General features: G+C 37.6%; 1 protein-coding gene across 3 annotated transcripts in view; it reads right to left on the bottom strand.

Annotated features, from left to right (window-relative positions):
- Window positions 1–1,785: 1,785 nt before the first annotated feature.
- The window catches only part of LOC122083685 (histone-lysine N-methyltransferase ATXR7), a 36,179-nt gene continuing 21,450 nt past the window's right edge, over window positions 1,786–16,514 (bottom strand). For 2 of the 3 annotated variants that reach the window (XM_042651557.1, XM_042651559.1), the window contains exons 15-18: window positions 8,146–8,192; window positions 3,702–3,789; window positions 3,230–3,393; window positions 1,786–2,074 (exon numbers count right to left, since the gene is read on the bottom strand). In XM_042651557.1, the coding sequence (XP_042507491.1) occupies window positions 8,171–8,192 (22 nt within the window). In that variant the 3' untranslated portion in view covers window positions 1,786–2,074; window positions 3,230–3,393; window positions 3,702–3,789; window positions 8,146–8,170. The remainder of the gene's footprint in view (window positions 2,075–3,229; window positions 3,394–3,701; window positions 3,790–8,145; window positions 8,193–16,514) is intronic. The other variant, XM_042651558.1, reaches the window with a different exon arrangement.

Here is a 16,514-nt window from a genome sequence, read left to right as displayed (position 1 = left end):
AAAAAAAAAAGACTAAAAAAATGTGTATTCTTTTTTCGTTGCTTTTATTTTCAGGGGTGACATAAATTTAGTTAATTCTACCAAAAAAAAAAAGGCATAAATTTAGTAAAACCACTAAGACTTATCCCATTGATATATATCAACAAATAAAGGAACCTGCACTTGAAGAAAACGAATGTAGGAATAACCATCTGTAAGAATGGCCGCCAGTGAATCAAATAACTGAAAATGTATAAAATCAAACCAAACCAAACCAAATCAAATCACCAAGGTTTTCAAAAAGCTGATTAAATCAATTCATAATAGACTGAAGCCAATTTTAATTAACCCCAATACTTTAACTTGAGTCTAACCAAGCTAGGCCAATTGAAGCTGAGACTGACTGATTCCTGGCCGATTTTGGGACAATTCAAATCGGAATCGATAGACTGATCCCGCACCTAATTCTGAGTTTTTTAAACCTTTTTGACTATTGGTGGTGACCAAGTATGTGCTGCCAGGGAGAGAATCACCATTGCATGAACACGCCCATATGCATTCCCACGAATTATGCCTCCAGCGATACAGAGCTCATTGATAATTCCTTGGTACTTTGCCCCCCCAACACGCCATATTTAACCGATTAAATGTGTGCCATTTCAGATGTGAGCTAGTAACTATTTTGGATCCGAGATCATTATTTGCCAACAAAGAAACCTTATAGTTGGAGGGAGATCCAACAAGATAGAGAGCATAACTTACCGGAAGGAATGAATACACTCGTCAGTCACTGCCTTCCAAAGAAACCAAGAGATGGAAATTCTGCGTCAGTCAAACCTGCAGGCAGAAAATGATTTCATCCACCTAAATTGAAAATATAAGCGCATAAAGTTTCATTCTACCTCAATGTCAAAAATGTCACACTAATCCAATGTCCCCAACAACGTTTATAAGCCTACCCTCCCTGTTCCTTCCACTTCCACTTCCACTTCCACTTCCACTTCCACTTCCACATCCACATCTCGCCCCACCTCTACTTTAGCTTCTATCCAATAAATCAATGAATGAAATTTTTCCCACTGATAACAGAAAACCTGGCACCTTAACAACCCTTCCAACATTACTTAACAGAATTTAATCAATCAAAAGCTAACATTTTCACCCTAACTAATTACATATAGATAGGATTAGCCGCAGGCAATGCAACTGCCAAATGAACACTTAAATTCAAACATATATTATTTAATTTTTCTTTATATGCATCTTTCACATGGATTTTTGGCCATCTATAATCATCATATATGTGGAGCAGCATGTGGTTGGGAAAAGGCACATTTGAATTGAGATACATTTGGCACAGCAAAGCCTACACATTTATACGTAAACAGAACCCTTGGGTGTATCAAAGAGTCTGTAATGTCAATAATTTTCAGTAACGGTTTCCAAATCACTGCACTCATTACTCTGATGCTCAAGGGTAACTTTATTCAAGACACTAATGAGATCATAAAGAGGATAGCTGATCTGGCAAAACAAAGAAAAGGGAAAAAAAGGAAATATTAAATGGCCACCAACTTGGACAGGCCAGGATACTGAAAATTTGCATTGGAATTTTTAAGGACATTCGGAGTCTGGACTACTAATTTTAGCTCGCTTGCTTGCTCCTTAAAGACTAGGTAATAACATATTACAGGTCAGAGTGTGGGTTTTAAGAATATATGTCAAGTGTTGAAGGATTTCTTTTTTTTCTTGGAGGGGAGGGGGGTGGAAGAAAGCCCAAAGAACAAATAAATAAATAGCATCAGGTACCTCAAACATTCCTTCACTATTTCACGGTAACTCAAAGATATATGGAATGTGTACTCATACAGAGACTTGCAATTCCAACAGCTCCAAGCGTGGAATGAGAAATTGGTAAACCAATTTACAGTTAAGTGGAGAAACTCATCTGCAAATGAGACCATCTACATGAAGGTACATGAACTGTAACTCGTCTCTCTCGACTGGCAGACATAATTCTCAGCCTGAAAACGAACCAGGGCCCCACCCAATCGCTGTTCTTGACAGATGATGGTAGCATGGCATAATGTATAACCTGAAACACCACAAAGTTGACATCAATATCTCTTTTCGGCCTCAACATACGGTAAAAAGAAGGCCTTCTAAAGAAATTCTATATCCTTAACTACAGCTACAAAAAAAGCATTAACTAGTACAAATAAAAACCGTAATCACAGTTCTCGAAGCAAGATTGTAATAATAATTATCTGTACTTAAAAAGAGATCTCTGAAGGTTGCATTTCCAATGACAACTCTTCACCAAAATTGGAGTTAAAACTTCAGTAACCCCAAAAGGAGCGTAGAAAATAAAAAACAGCAATAAAGATCTAGTTTTCAGCATGTCCCAACTCCCAAGGCTGTGACAAATCCAAAAAAGCCCAGATAAGTTAGCTCTAGTTTAGACAAGTTCTTGAGATCATCTCTGATGCAATCAAGCCAGGACCACTGGATGTTTCGAGGCAATTTCAGAGGAATAATGTACACGGTGGGATAGAAGAGTAACAAGTGTATTCAGTTTGATGTAAAACAGTGAAACCTCAGCTGAGATGCTCGCATTGAATCAGGGTCCTAGTTACATAAAGTACACTTGGAGCATCTATGAGACATAAAACATCACAAAGCACAGAGGCACGCAGGCAAGCCCCACCAATAGGAATGCCCCTTACCAAAGAATACCTACCCCACAAATAAAACTAACTAATCAGTTAGGCAGTTCTCATTCACCAGAACGTTTCTCAACCATAAGCCACGTTTACATCAATATCTAGAAGAATCCAACAGATTCATCCTCACAATCTTGGTGTACGAAACATAGTTGTTGCAGCATCTAGGCGAACCCAAGGTGTTGGAGCTGGCCTGGATATCAAGGTGACACCACCGAGGCACCTACGCGGCAAAAGCACCCTTCCAGCAAAAGGCACCTATACGTGTAAGCAATGCCTTGACAACCTAAGGTATGGGAGCCATGAGATGGGAACATGGAAAGGCAGCTCCCCCTCCCCTGGGAATTGGGAGTGTGCACCACTTGCACCATCACCTTGGGAGAATTTTTCTATAAAATGTTTTTCTTAGGCCTCTTGGAAATATACATGATTTTTTTGCCAGATATATGCTAGTGGAAACAGCAATAAGACAAAGCTAACATAACAGTAAATTCATCTGGAATGATTTGAAGGGAGAGTCAACATACATACGAGGGAAAAAGGCCAGAAGAACTTCGTTGCAAATCATCTTGTCTCTTTGATTAACAGTTACAATTTCTGCCACAGGAAGCAAGGACAAAGCTTTCCAATAGCAAGCATGGATGCCAGGCAACTTAACCAAAGCAGCCAGCTCCAGGAAGACAGTAGTGAGCTACAGACAAGAAAGTATGCACGAGTATGAGAAACTCTGATAATCCACATTAACATAAAGGATTCCATATCCACAAAAACAAGTAATGTTTGACATAATCTTCTCCACGACCAGCAAAAGCCATTAAAGGTATGTAGCCTACAGCACCAATATCCTGGTTACAATGAAAAATTTTAAAATACATTTGATGCCAAAAATTTAATTATGACTATTTCTTGTGTTTCATTCCAAGAATGAACTCGGTAGATTACACGAATATTCCATCTCCAACATAGGGCTTAGCGATGAAGAGTAAACGACTTTCCTACCTCATTGGTGCTTGTCCAGGAAGTAAGCTGTACGCCTTAATCCAGCACAGGCAGCTGTGCATTATGCATAAACCTATTGCATAAGAGTCTGCAACACAACCAAAATTCTCCTAAAATCAGGCATTAATTTATTAAACACCATACAGACCAAGAGCATTCACCAGTTCAAATGGCAAACATCAAGGGAATTAGGGCAGACCAATTGATGCACCCAAAAAAATCAGAGTGGTTCGGATTAACAGACATTGAAACCATCACATTCACTACACAGCAAGAAACATATGAGAAAAAACAATCCGGCAGTCGTAGAATAGATGTCATGCGTTATTCCAAGTGCCTCAAATCCTTTGACAACTTCTCAATTAATGGGTGTGTACCTTATCACCATATTCACTCCCCCCCTTTCTCGTTTCTAGGACAAAACACATACATAAAACTCACTCCTGTACAGCTATGAAGTGGCTTTAGCCATGGTTTCAAAGATTGGTACTGGATGAATATGATTACACAACCGCATTGGTATCAGAAGTCACAAATCTGGTATAAAATCAGTCCAAGTATCCGAACTTTTTCTCACTAGATCAGCCAATTCTTGGTTCAGATCGTCCAAACGTGAACAATCTGTAGAGGGATCAGGCAGAAACAAACTATATTTCAGAACCCATCTCTAGGGAGCTGGGTTTCACTGAAGTTCACTCGGAGGTTGTTCCAAACCAAAGAGGCTTTTTGGACATGCACCAGGGTCTTGAGGCCCAAATTTAGTGGACATATTGTAATGTAGGAATAGATTTGGACAACCAAACCAGACCCAAGACTGCAGGAACTTTTAAACTAAGAACAACCAAGAATAGCCAAAGTAAGGCAGCAATATAACAGATCAGAATTAAGAAAGAAACAGATTTTTGTAAATCAGAATTTCGAACCCAGAAACTGGAATTTATGAGTTCAGGCTATAAACCAGATGAAAGCCTAACTCAGATATAGGAATAGGATTCTAACAGACCATAAATCAGAATTTTATCCACAGAAACAAAAGAGGACAAAACTTCCAAATACCAGAATTTTAAGAAGAAATAATTTTCTGCAACTGAATAATAACTAGGATTTAAGGGATTAAATTCCCAGCTAATGAGACCAATTCAGTGAAGAATAAAGCAGCAACCAAACAACAATATTCAGAACAACTCAGATCATTATTCTGGGCAGAAATAAGAATCAGCCAGAATAGGAGAAATCTGGGTTTCCTAAAACCAGAATTACAGAGAGATCAGATCACTTACCTGAGATGGCTGAAGAAGAATAGTAACAATAAGAAGAAGAATAAAACACTTAAAAGGAACCTCTTGGGCTTCACACCGCAAAGAGTCAATTGGATCAAACACCAATTCCTTCAGCCTTGATCAAACACAAGACAACTCTTCATGAAGAAGACAATAGCAACAACCATTAATTTTTTTTTCAAAATCATTCTAGGCTTTTAGGAGACTCCTCTTCTTTATTTATAATGTTAATAGGGGGAGGGAATTACAAAATAGAAGGTTCCTCAAAAAGGAAACCAAATATTCTCCTAATACAATAGTTACTAAAAACTGAAATTAGAAACTAGTTGAAAAGGGAAACTAACTACTAATGACTTGACTCAATTAATAGCTTGACTCCTGAGGAAACAAATATAACTCAAATCAAGCCCAACTAAAAAGGAAACTAGTGAAAATGGAAACTAACTAGTAATCCCGTACTCAATCTTAGAGCCCCCCTTTTATACCCATAAAAGTGGTCTATTACACTCAAAACACATAGGATCAAAGGCCTAACATGTATGGAACCCAACCTTAGGCTTATTCCTAATAAAACAAGCCTATTTTGGTAATTAATCTGCATCATATTGCCCACATTATCACCATCTAACCAAAGGTATACTTTAAGAACAATCTAATTTCACTACAACACATTTTAATGCTTTAGAATGACCCCTTTATTTTTGTGTTCGTGCACAATACAGGAACCATTGGACAAAACAAGGAAAGTTAAACTCGCCAAAATATAAAAAAGGGTTTGACAAAGGAAATTGCAGAGTCTGAGGAGTGTAATTGCCAAACTAAAAAATACTGAACCGTACTTTCTCAACACAGTACATTCTTCCCTATTTTCCTCGTTTGAACAGGCAAGCAATTAGCCCCCGCCCAAAACCAAAAAAAAAGGTCTCTCACAGTTACAGTAGGTTGCACTATTGTAGGTTGGGCCCAAGTGAGTTTCAAATTTCAACAAATTGGGGCTTGGGGCTGGGTGAGAGACAATGAATACTCCTGTTTTCACAGGTTTCATCATTTCATTTTGAGATTTTCAGTTTTCAGCAAATTCCAGGCCATTAGAATCTGGCATCACATTCAATAATGGTGGAAGAATTCCCAAAGTAAGCATCTTTTGAGTAAGAAATGATAAATCTGCTTGGATCTCAAAACTTTTTTTTTGATACTTGGTTAAGTGGGGCAAGGAGGGAGCATCAAAGCTGTTGTTTTCAAGTGTGTACGAAAACGAAAGAGAATGAAAAGACAGGACCAATTTTAATGAGAGAGAGTGATGCAGTGTGTGTGCATGGCTGGACCAGCATGACCCATTCTGGAAACCCAGAACTAAAAACCAGATTTTTGGTCCAATAACGGTTGGTAGGGTTATTCTTGTAATTTACATTTGTATTTTATTATTTTGTATCAGAAGTTAGATATGTAAGAGATTCCAGTTTTCTAGCTTCCTTGTTTCACTATACTTCAGAGTTATCATTTTTTGGCGCAATATATATATATATATAATGAATACTCCCTGGTTGCGCAGACCTTGCGCCCTGTGCCGCGGCAAAATGACACCCCATCCCTGTGAAACGCAAAAAACCCACCCCCTGTTGATGCCCATGGTAAGGTTCACTGCCCATTCTCCCACCACCCCCTTTTTGCTCCACTGTATGCGATTGTACCTTTTTTTTCTTTTCATTGTCCTGTTTCTTCTTCTTCATACCTCTTCTCTTGTTACTTGGGCTTCCCATGCTCTCAGGCCCACCACAGTTCAGGGCGGTACTCTCAGCCCCCATAGATCGAATTGAGCTCCATCAATTTAATCCCTTTCACAGTTTCATCCAAAGGTTTGGAACGAAGGAAGCCCTCTCCTAGGTGATTGAAGCCCTAGAGTCAGGAACCCTATTGCCTTCCTTGTGAGAACTAAATAGAAAAAGGGACCTGGTTCTCCTCCTACCACCAGATCTGATTTAAGAAACTAATACTATTTATTTATTTGGTGATCTGGCCTACCATTGGTTGGCTAATAAGAGGACTCTGAATTGGGAACTTCCATCTGAAATCTGTTCGATTGGACTCCATATGAGAAAGATTTAAAAGTCGAAATCAGGTTATCCTCCATTGTCAGTGTCGAGGTCAAGAGGTTGAAGGAAGAGTCTTCTTTGAAATAACACTTAAAGACCTAATTTCTATTATTCAAACCTAAGCCCTCCATGAGTTGAATTTCATTCTTCTCTTGTTCTTTCACTGAAATTCAAGAAAACCCCTCCCTTTCAACTGTAATTCTCACTTATTTTCTGTTACTGTTCCCTTTCATTCAAAGGTTTTGAACTTCAGCACATATATACAACGCATGACCTACTGAATTATGGACATTCTTGAAATCATGTACATGAAATCGACAATGACAAACAAAGAACACCAAAGGCCAATCACTTCATGAAAATGAAGTGAAGCCCAGAAACAGGGAAATATACTTTAGGCTTTTTTAAAAAGAGAAACCGAGACAAATGAAGAAGAAAGCAGCTTCAGGGTTATGGCCCATGAATTAATTAGGTACGATTTTCCTACCTATGGTGTAGCTTAGGAATGAAAATTTTCCTACCTATGCTTACAGTATAATTGGATATGTATTTTATAGTTTGGAAAATATGTCACTGAAGTTGTGCAATTTGGTTAATATTCAACGTAATTGTATATTTTTTTCAGTACATTACTCATCTTGTATAATCACCTGGGTTTCACATAAAACGGAGTGGGTAACAATGTACTTGGTAGGCCATAACGCTAAATATGCTGTCAAATTTAACATGCGACTTAATCTGGTCGTTTACATCTATCCAATGGTCAGAATGACCGAATAAATAGTCCATGCAGAAAAATAACCACATCAGTTGGGATTATGCTTTCCAACTGTGCTTCAGTTGCATACATTTACCTGTCTGTACATTATATATATATATATATATATAATTTAAAAAAAAAAAAAACAAAAACAAAAACATAATCAACTGAGATTTTAATAACAAAAATATAATCAATCAAAATTGCATCCAATACCTCGCAAGAGAACACTTCTAACAATAGATAAAAAAACATCAAAGGGAATGAATGTGCAAGGCACCGAGTCCAATCAACAAAGAAAAAGTACAAACCAAAGGTAGCAGCATTTCTGACATCTTAATTCATTGACCCACGACACCTGACAGAAAAAAACCAAGAGAAAAAAGATTTGCATCAGATAACCCAAAAAGAACAACTAATTACACCACAGCATGCAGACTGCAGCAAGGGGATGCCACCTTCTATTTAATGGAATCACTGTATATTAGCAATTTAGCATGTATCTTTTGAGAAGCTGGTAAAAATAACATCAAAAGCTGAACTACTTCATTTATGCAACTTCATACGTAAAAACCAGATTTCCAGGTGTGGTACATTAACTACCTGAACCTCAGGAACCACAAGAAACAAAAGGAGAGCATTGCATTTGCCAGGGTAAGATGTAAAGGTCCGAAAAAAAAGGCAAATTTATTAAAACAACTTTGTAAAATTAACTTGGATAGAGTAGCACTCTCAAAAAATGGACCAGCTTGCCCAGTCAGAAACCTAGGTAAAAAAGAACCAGGTAAAAGGCTGGATTTCGGTTCTATACGGATAGTTAGAGAATTTTCATTTTTTTATTTGGATTTATTTGAATTTATTTTATTTTATTTCCATTAAAGTAGGTCCGTCGTGTTTTTCTGATTTTTTTTTTGTTCTCAGAAATGAGAAACAGCCCAAAAACTGTTTGACAAACGTGTTCTGTTTCACCGGTTTCTTGAAACATTAATTCTATGTTTCAAGGAATAGGTTTGATGAAACAAGTCAAACTTGTTTCTCCGTTTCTTGAAACAATTTGAAGTGGCCAAAATGAAATTATACCCGATAAAAAAGTTTCCAAATTTTGAAAACCTCAAAACAACTCCAAAGGAAAATACTCTCCTCGCTTGTGGTTCTCACACAAACCGAACTCGTCATATCTCGCTGCATCCCTTCTCTCTATCTCTTCTCGTTCTTGGTTCTTGGTTCTTGGTTCTTGGATCTTCTTTATCGCAAGATAGCATCCCCCTGGCCAAAGCTAAGTTGTAACTCCTTCTGGTTTTGAAACATCTCCCTAGCAAAAGCTTCAACTCCTCCTTCCTACAAGTCCCTCTTCAAAACGAGGAACCGGTACTCTCCAAGGTCGCTGCAACATCACTTGAAACTAGAAGGTATCCTCCCCTTGCCATCTATAATCGAAACATGAAGCACTAAAGACTAGGGATTTATAGGGAATTTTGTCCTGGAATGTGTTCCTATAAACCCCAGAGAGGGATTTTTGGTATTAGGGATTTTTTCTTTATTTTGGTGAAAACTAATCGATTTCAGATCTCCTCCCACATCTGGCACTCCCAGATTCTCAACTAAAGGCCTCATCCATCCTCTATCCAAAGCTAAGGCAAACTTGATGTTGGAGCTCCAAGCACATTCCTCTTTCCTTAAGGTTTTTTATTTTTAACTTCAGTTCTTGTTTTAGACTTGGATGTTAGATGTTCTTCTGCAAATATTTTCAACATTTGTTGGTTAAATATGGAGATCTCAGCCATAGTTGAGCTTTTAGAATCACTGCTATCCTCTTTCCTGTTACGGCCAAACACGGCAGTGGAGGTGCTAGGAAGAAGATAACCATGACCTGGGTGAATTTCCTTTAGCTTCTCACGATCTCAAATTGACTATTTACAATCTTTCTTTGCAACTGAATTTCCCTGTTATTGTCTCTCATTTATTAGACTTTGCTAATGGTTGGATTTTCTCAAATGATACCCTTATATCCCTTTACCTACAGGTGCAACAACTACACTCTAAAAATCTTTTTCTTTCTAATCCTATTCTTCCTTCTTTGGTTTAAAACTTTTGTTAAAAACTAATATACTTTTTTACTTTAATGAGTGTAAATAACCTTATGTATTCGGACTACAGGTTCTAAACCCAAGTTGTAGATTTTGCATATGGGTTGCTAATGAAATCAATTGCTCTAATACCAAACCTATCTCACATTCAACCGATTATGCGAGAACCTCGAAGTCTGAATCTCTTTCACCTACAATTTCACCAACCTCTGATTTTGTCAAGGGATATTCACAAAGAGCTATCCAAGGTGAGGTGGGAAAAAAAAAAAAGAATGTTAAAAGGAGAGATTCAAGAATCAAAGGAGGAAACTATACCCCATCTGGGCAGGTTTTGCAATCTCTATTTTAGACTTTTATTAAGTTTACAATTTGACAATTGGATTGTAATAACTCATAAAATGTCATGGATAACTTTATTTGTTAAATTACATATTTAGGTTAATTTATATCTATTATTGAGATTTTTGAAATGTGTTCATGATTTTGATTTATGCCTCCTAATTGAAAGCTTGTGTCAAAGTGTTAATGGCAATCTTGTAATTAATGATAACGGCATTAGAATCCAAATTGAAACAGATATTATCAAACACCATTGTCTGCTGCAAACGTTTCCACAAACAGGTTTATCAAACCATTTTTTCAACTCAAAAAACTGTTTCTCAGCACAGAAACAGCAGAAACGTTATCAAACCAACCCTAAAGTTGTCCATGGTAGGAGTTCAAGCCAGTTCAAAGTCTATTCAGATTATGATTAGGATTAGTTTTGAGTCCGTTTATGAACTTGTAAACCATCGATAAGAATTCTTCGCTGAATAAATAGAAATAATTTAATTCTGAGTTCCTTATGGTGTTGTGATGGGGCTGCGTGAATGGGTTTTCTTCTTCTGTTTGACCCCAGATTCTGAGGTCTGATTTCTTCTATACTAGCTTCATTATTCCTATTTGCTCCTAATTCTCTTCCTTTTATTTCAGCTATTGTTTCCTTCTTCCTTGTTGGGTGGTAATGCTGGTCTGAGACCTAGTTATTAAATTCTCTAAATTATTCCGTCCGAACAGGATTTTACCAAATTTTACGAATAATTCTGTCCGAAACTGAATTTTATCCGAATTATAACCAAATTTTATCCCATGTACAAAAAAAAAAAAACTTTACCTTTAATAAGTCAATAAGCCTTTAGAAAATAGTGTGATTATAATGCATTTATTATCCTAATGCTATTTTTCTTCTTTTTTTAACAAAAACCAACAAAGATTTTCTTTCTTGAGGTAATCTCACACTTATTAAAAAAAAAAAAAAAAAAAAAAAAAATCTCTCACCCCATTTAGGTTTGACTAAGTCTTATAGTTGTTACTCTCTCTCTCTAGTCTTTAAGGTGAACATGCACGGTGGTTGACGTGGGTTTCGCTGAATTTGTGCTCAGTCCCACCTCTCAATCTCTCTTTCTCTGATTCAATTATTTGAGTAATAGGAAATGAGTTTAGAAAAATAAAAAGAGCCAAATATAATATTTTTATCTTTAAAATTTAAAATTTTTATTTTTATATCATTTGTATGTTATGTACATATGATAATTGATAGATAATATGAAACAAGTATTGCAAATATTAAAAATAACATCCAAAATTTTTTGTCCGCTTTTTATTTTTGTAAAAGAATAATTCCAAAATCCGAATCCGAACTCAAATTTTATTATCTCCGCTTTTTTTACCGATATTTTGACCAAATCGTTGAATTAATGAAACGAATTAATCCGAATAATTCTTCATCCGAATAATTCTCGAATCCGAATTTAATAACTATGGTCTGAGAAGAGATGGCTGAAACTCCTTCGATACAACTCTGTTTGGCCTGAGATTCAGCAAGGTGGTTCTTCCATAGGCAACCAAGCCCCAGGTCGTCAAACCCTAAGCCCCTTTGATGCAGATTTGCACCCGTGGAACGACCCATACCCATCTGGGTATCCAACCAGAGATGAACCAGACCCACATTGGTCCTTGGTCTAGTAGGATTTTATCTGAGATTATTACGTAATCTTTTGTTTCAAGTAGGATACGTAGGAGATAGTAGTTTCTTATTTAGAGTTGGTTTAAGATTTCTTTTCCTTTTAAGTTAACTTCCTTTTGGGATTTCTTTCCATGTTAGAGTTTTTCAATTTCCTATTTATATGCTTAAAATCGATTGAGAAAAACAAATTGAAGAAAATATGAATTGAGTATTTGTGAAGCCTGCGGGCGTGTGTGAGTTGTTCTCCTTCCCCCCCTTTCTCAATGCAATTACTCCCTCTCCCCTACAACTCTGAGACCCCTCTCAAGGATTTCTTCGTTACCCCTACCGACCCTCCATCAATTGGTATCAGAGCCGAAGGATCCCCATTCCTTCCCCTCCATCTCTTCTTCTTCCCTTCCATTCTTGGTTTTGGTTTCTACAGACTGAGATAAAAAAATAAAATAAAAAATAAAAAAAAGAGAATCTTCTTCGAGCCCTATGTCTCACCGCCCCCCTCTTTCTCCCAACTTCCTTTGGTCGAGCCTCTTTTTCAGGGTTCCGACAGTAAAAATAAAAATAAAAAAACAAAGAAGATTGTCCTCCCTGTGTTCAACAACAACAAAGAAAAAAAAAAGGGACAAAGAAGACAGAATCAGAATACAGAAGAAGAAAAGAAGAGGAGCAAAGAAGAAAAGAATAAAAGATGAAGAGAGAGAAACAGAAGTTGAAGAAGAAGAATCAGAAAAGACGAGAAGAGAGTGAGAGGCGAGACTCCTACCTATCCTGGAGCTCTTGCTACAGTTGCCTTCAAAGACGCAACCTCACCGTTGATCATCGAGACGTCTTCCTCTTCCATCACTGACGTCCTCTGGTTCTATCGCAGGTCTCTTTGAGACCTATTTTGTCGGGTTACCGTACCTTACCAAATCCCAATCGATTTTATTCTCTATTTTCTATTTTCTCTTTTCCTTATTACCCCTCTTTAATTATTTTTGTTTATTTCCCATACTATCCTTCCCATTATCAATTATCCCTTTCTATCCTATATTCTCTCTTAATTCCAAGTGTACCCCTGCTTCCTACACGTGATATCCTTCGTGGTTTAAATTGAACTTCAAAATATTTACACTTTTGCCACCTTGTTCTAAACTTCCATTTAATTACTCTTTTGCCATTCACCCTTTGCTTTAAGTGTTCTCTTGCCATAGTGGGTCCATAAAAAATTCTGAATACAAACCTAGACAATGGATCTCAATCTTTTATTGGATATCTGTCAACAAATGCAATTGATGCAAGTGAAGCTAGATGAGATCTACGACTACCTTCAACTATGTGATCTCAACCGTTGAACAATAGGTAGACAAACCAGAAGATGAATCTCCAATGGTAGAAGATGAGATGAAACCGTTGGACGCTGAAGATCAGCTTGTGAAAAAATTTAATTCGATTGATCTCATCAATGAATTGATCGATTTTATTTTTCTAAGTCACTACTTCACCAATGAACTTCGCGTCGTGGATTTCATATCATTCAATCTTGGTTTCGAAGGTGACTTCATACAGGAAAAGATGGATTCTAACCGATTGGTATTGATTCTTCCGTTCTACAAAACTCGTGGACGAGTTTTTCTCAACATCGGGGGAATTGATGCAGATACGCACCTGTGGAACGACCCACACCCATCTAGGTATCCAACCAGAGATGAACCAGACCCATATTGGTCCTTGGTCCAGTAGGATTTTATTTGGAGTTATTACGTAATCTTTTATTTCAAGTAGGATACGTAGGAGAGAGTAGTTTCTTATTTAAAGTTGGTTTAGGATTTCTTTTCCTTCTGAGTTAGTTTTCTTTTGGGATTTCTTTCCATGTTAGAGTTTTTCAATTTTCTACTTATATGCTTGTAATCGATTGAGAAAGACAGATTGAAGAAAATATGAATTGAGTATTTGTGAAGCCTGCGGGCGTGTGTGAACGGTTCTCCTTCCTCCCCTTTCTCAGTGCTATTTCTCCCTCTCCTCTGCAACTCTAATACCCCTCTCAGGGATTTCTTCCCTACCCTTACCGGCCTCCATCACCCTTCCTGCAAGTTTATACTATTTCTCTCTCCTGCCAGACTCTGTTTCAAAACTTTTTTTTTCCCTATAAGTGTTCTTTCAATCGAAATAGGTTATGCTCACCACTTGTTTCTGGTTAAATCGATAGGAAGAACTGAAGAAGACATCAATTCTCATTAGTTACAAGGACAAAATTTGTTTACATTCCAGCACATTTATTCTTTACTTGTTTTTCCACATTATCCCCTATAGTTTCTGAAATTCCAGATTGAAATAGGTTCTACTCACCACTAGTTAGTTGAATACCTTGACTGAATTCACATTTCAGAGACATCTTTCAGATGGTATGGATTGATTGAGGCTAGAAATATCTTATTTGCATAGGCTAAGCTGAGGGCACTGCTCGAGTTTGGAGGATCAAACACCAACAACAAAATCGGACTCCAGGCATTGTGTTAGTCACTAACTGGGCTGAGCTAGGTGAAACTATGAACCGGAGATTCTTCCTGCCAACTACAAATAGCGTATGCACCTCAGGCATGCACAGTTGAGACAACAAAGCCTGACAGTTGAGTATGCAAGCAAGCTTTACTATTTAGCCACTTGATCTGATTTGGAGTGGGGGTGAGGTATTGATGGGACAATTCTGCAATGGGTTGCCCCCACAAACCAGCTGATGTAGCTAAGTCACTTGGGCTTATTTTATTGCAAATAAGCCTTGGATCGTGTTATGTATGTGTTGGGCCTTTGATCCCATGGGTTTTCTTTGAAATGGGCCACTTTAATAGGCCTAAAATATGGATAGAAGGTAGAAAAACGGGATTTTGTTCATTAGTTTAATTAGTTGTTATTTAATTCAATAAAGGCCCATTAGGCCATTAGTTGGTTGTAAAGTCCTATATGGTCTATTAGTCAGTTAGTCCTACTCTATGTTGGAGTCATAAAGTCAAGTCCTAGTCCATTTTGAATTCCTAGTTGTAGGAGAAGTGTCTAGTCCTATTAGGAAACTAGCTCCTAGTATTAGTATGATTGTAAGCTTCCCCTCTATAAATAGAGAGGCATATGTACCATTATTGGACAAATTTTGAATGAAAGAAAATTTGCAACTAAATACTTAGAACAGCTGAGAAAGCTGTGAGTGAGAAGCCCAGGCTGAGATAGCCACTTCCTTTATTCTCTTTCACCCTTCTCAACCCCCCATCTGTTTTATTCTTCTTTTTTATTTTGTTTGCTGCAACATTCAAGAGGTATAGTTCAGATTTTGATAAAAGTCTCCAAAAATCAGAACCGATCAACAATCCTAGTGGGAATAGGAGAGAGATCAATCTCCTCTCTCTCTCTTTTGTACTCTATTCAGCCAGGTCTTCAATCGGAGTATTCCAGGCCTCGTAAGGGTCCCACGATCATTACCTAGTCATTGTTGGAAGCATTCAGCTGCTGTTCTTGAAGGTTCTTTTCAATTTTCTCCTAGGTCAGAAAATCAAGAAAGCTTGTAACTTCACAACCAGCCGTCAGAATCCTCTCAACTTTGGGGGTTTTGTACCTTCCCTAGGAACTATCTACGCCCAAGAGTGCAACTCAATCGGACTCCTACATCCCTAGCCGCACCTCTCCAGCTCTATAACAGGTCTTTCTCTCTCCCATCGGGTTAGGTTTTGGGCTGGTTTTGCTCCTATATGGGTATTATATCCTTGAGGATTTATTTAATGGTATTATTTCTTTGTTTCTTACTCCTATTTGTATTGTTTGGGGTTATAAACTGCGGAGTTAGTTACTTGTAATATACTCCTGCATTACCAGCGCTGCACTAGCTTCCTGTCGACTGCCTACAATGGAGGATGTTGTACAGGTGGCATATTAGGTAGAAGATAGTCTGAAGCAGCCATATACTCGGAAGACTTTTTACAAGTAATTTTCCTAACGGTGATAGTTTCAATCAGCAGCAGCATTCTCCCCAAGAAAAGTCATTCAGCAAACCACATGCTAGTGGTTCATCTACGACATCTGCATGACCTAACTGGCCATATTCTCCACCTCTGTGTGGTTATGACAAACCTCATGTGAAGCCATAGGCTGCCATTCAGTGTTTCACAAGCAAAGGGTACGAGCATTAGTGCTCAATATCCCAACTGTTTGGTAGCTTACATTGATAAGAATTATTTTATACCTTATGTCGTAGAAGGGCAAGAGCAAGGCAAAGCGAGAGCCGGGAAGTCAATGGCAATGATAGTGATGAGGAGCATCTTTGTTTTATTCTTTGTTTTCCATTGACCACTCACAAAGTCTTTGAAGATGAAGATTGACGCCACAAGCCCACAACAGTATCTTCCCAACTTAAGTGATGTGCAATGACCAACTATGCAGCATGGTGATTGATGGAGAAGGTTAAACTAATGTTGTTCGTAAGTTTGGATGGCAGACAGAGCCACGTCCAAATCACTACAACCTTGCATTGGTGAATTCTTGAACGGCGAATACCAGAACATATCACTCACTACATCCAAAAATTTCCATTAATGAAACATGTAAATTCATTGGAAATCAAAAATAT

The sequence above is a fragment of the Macadamia integrifolia genome, chromosome 7 (genome assembly GCF_013358625.1).
Source record: "Macadamia integrifolia cultivar HAES 741 chromosome 7, SCU_Mint_v3, whole genome shotgun sequence".
Lineage (NCBI taxonomy): Eukaryota > Viridiplantae > Streptophyta > Magnoliopsida > Proteales > Proteaceae > Macadamia > Macadamia integrifolia.
Note: the sequence above shows the minus strand (reverse complement) of the source record. Positions and strands in the feature narration are given on the sequence as shown.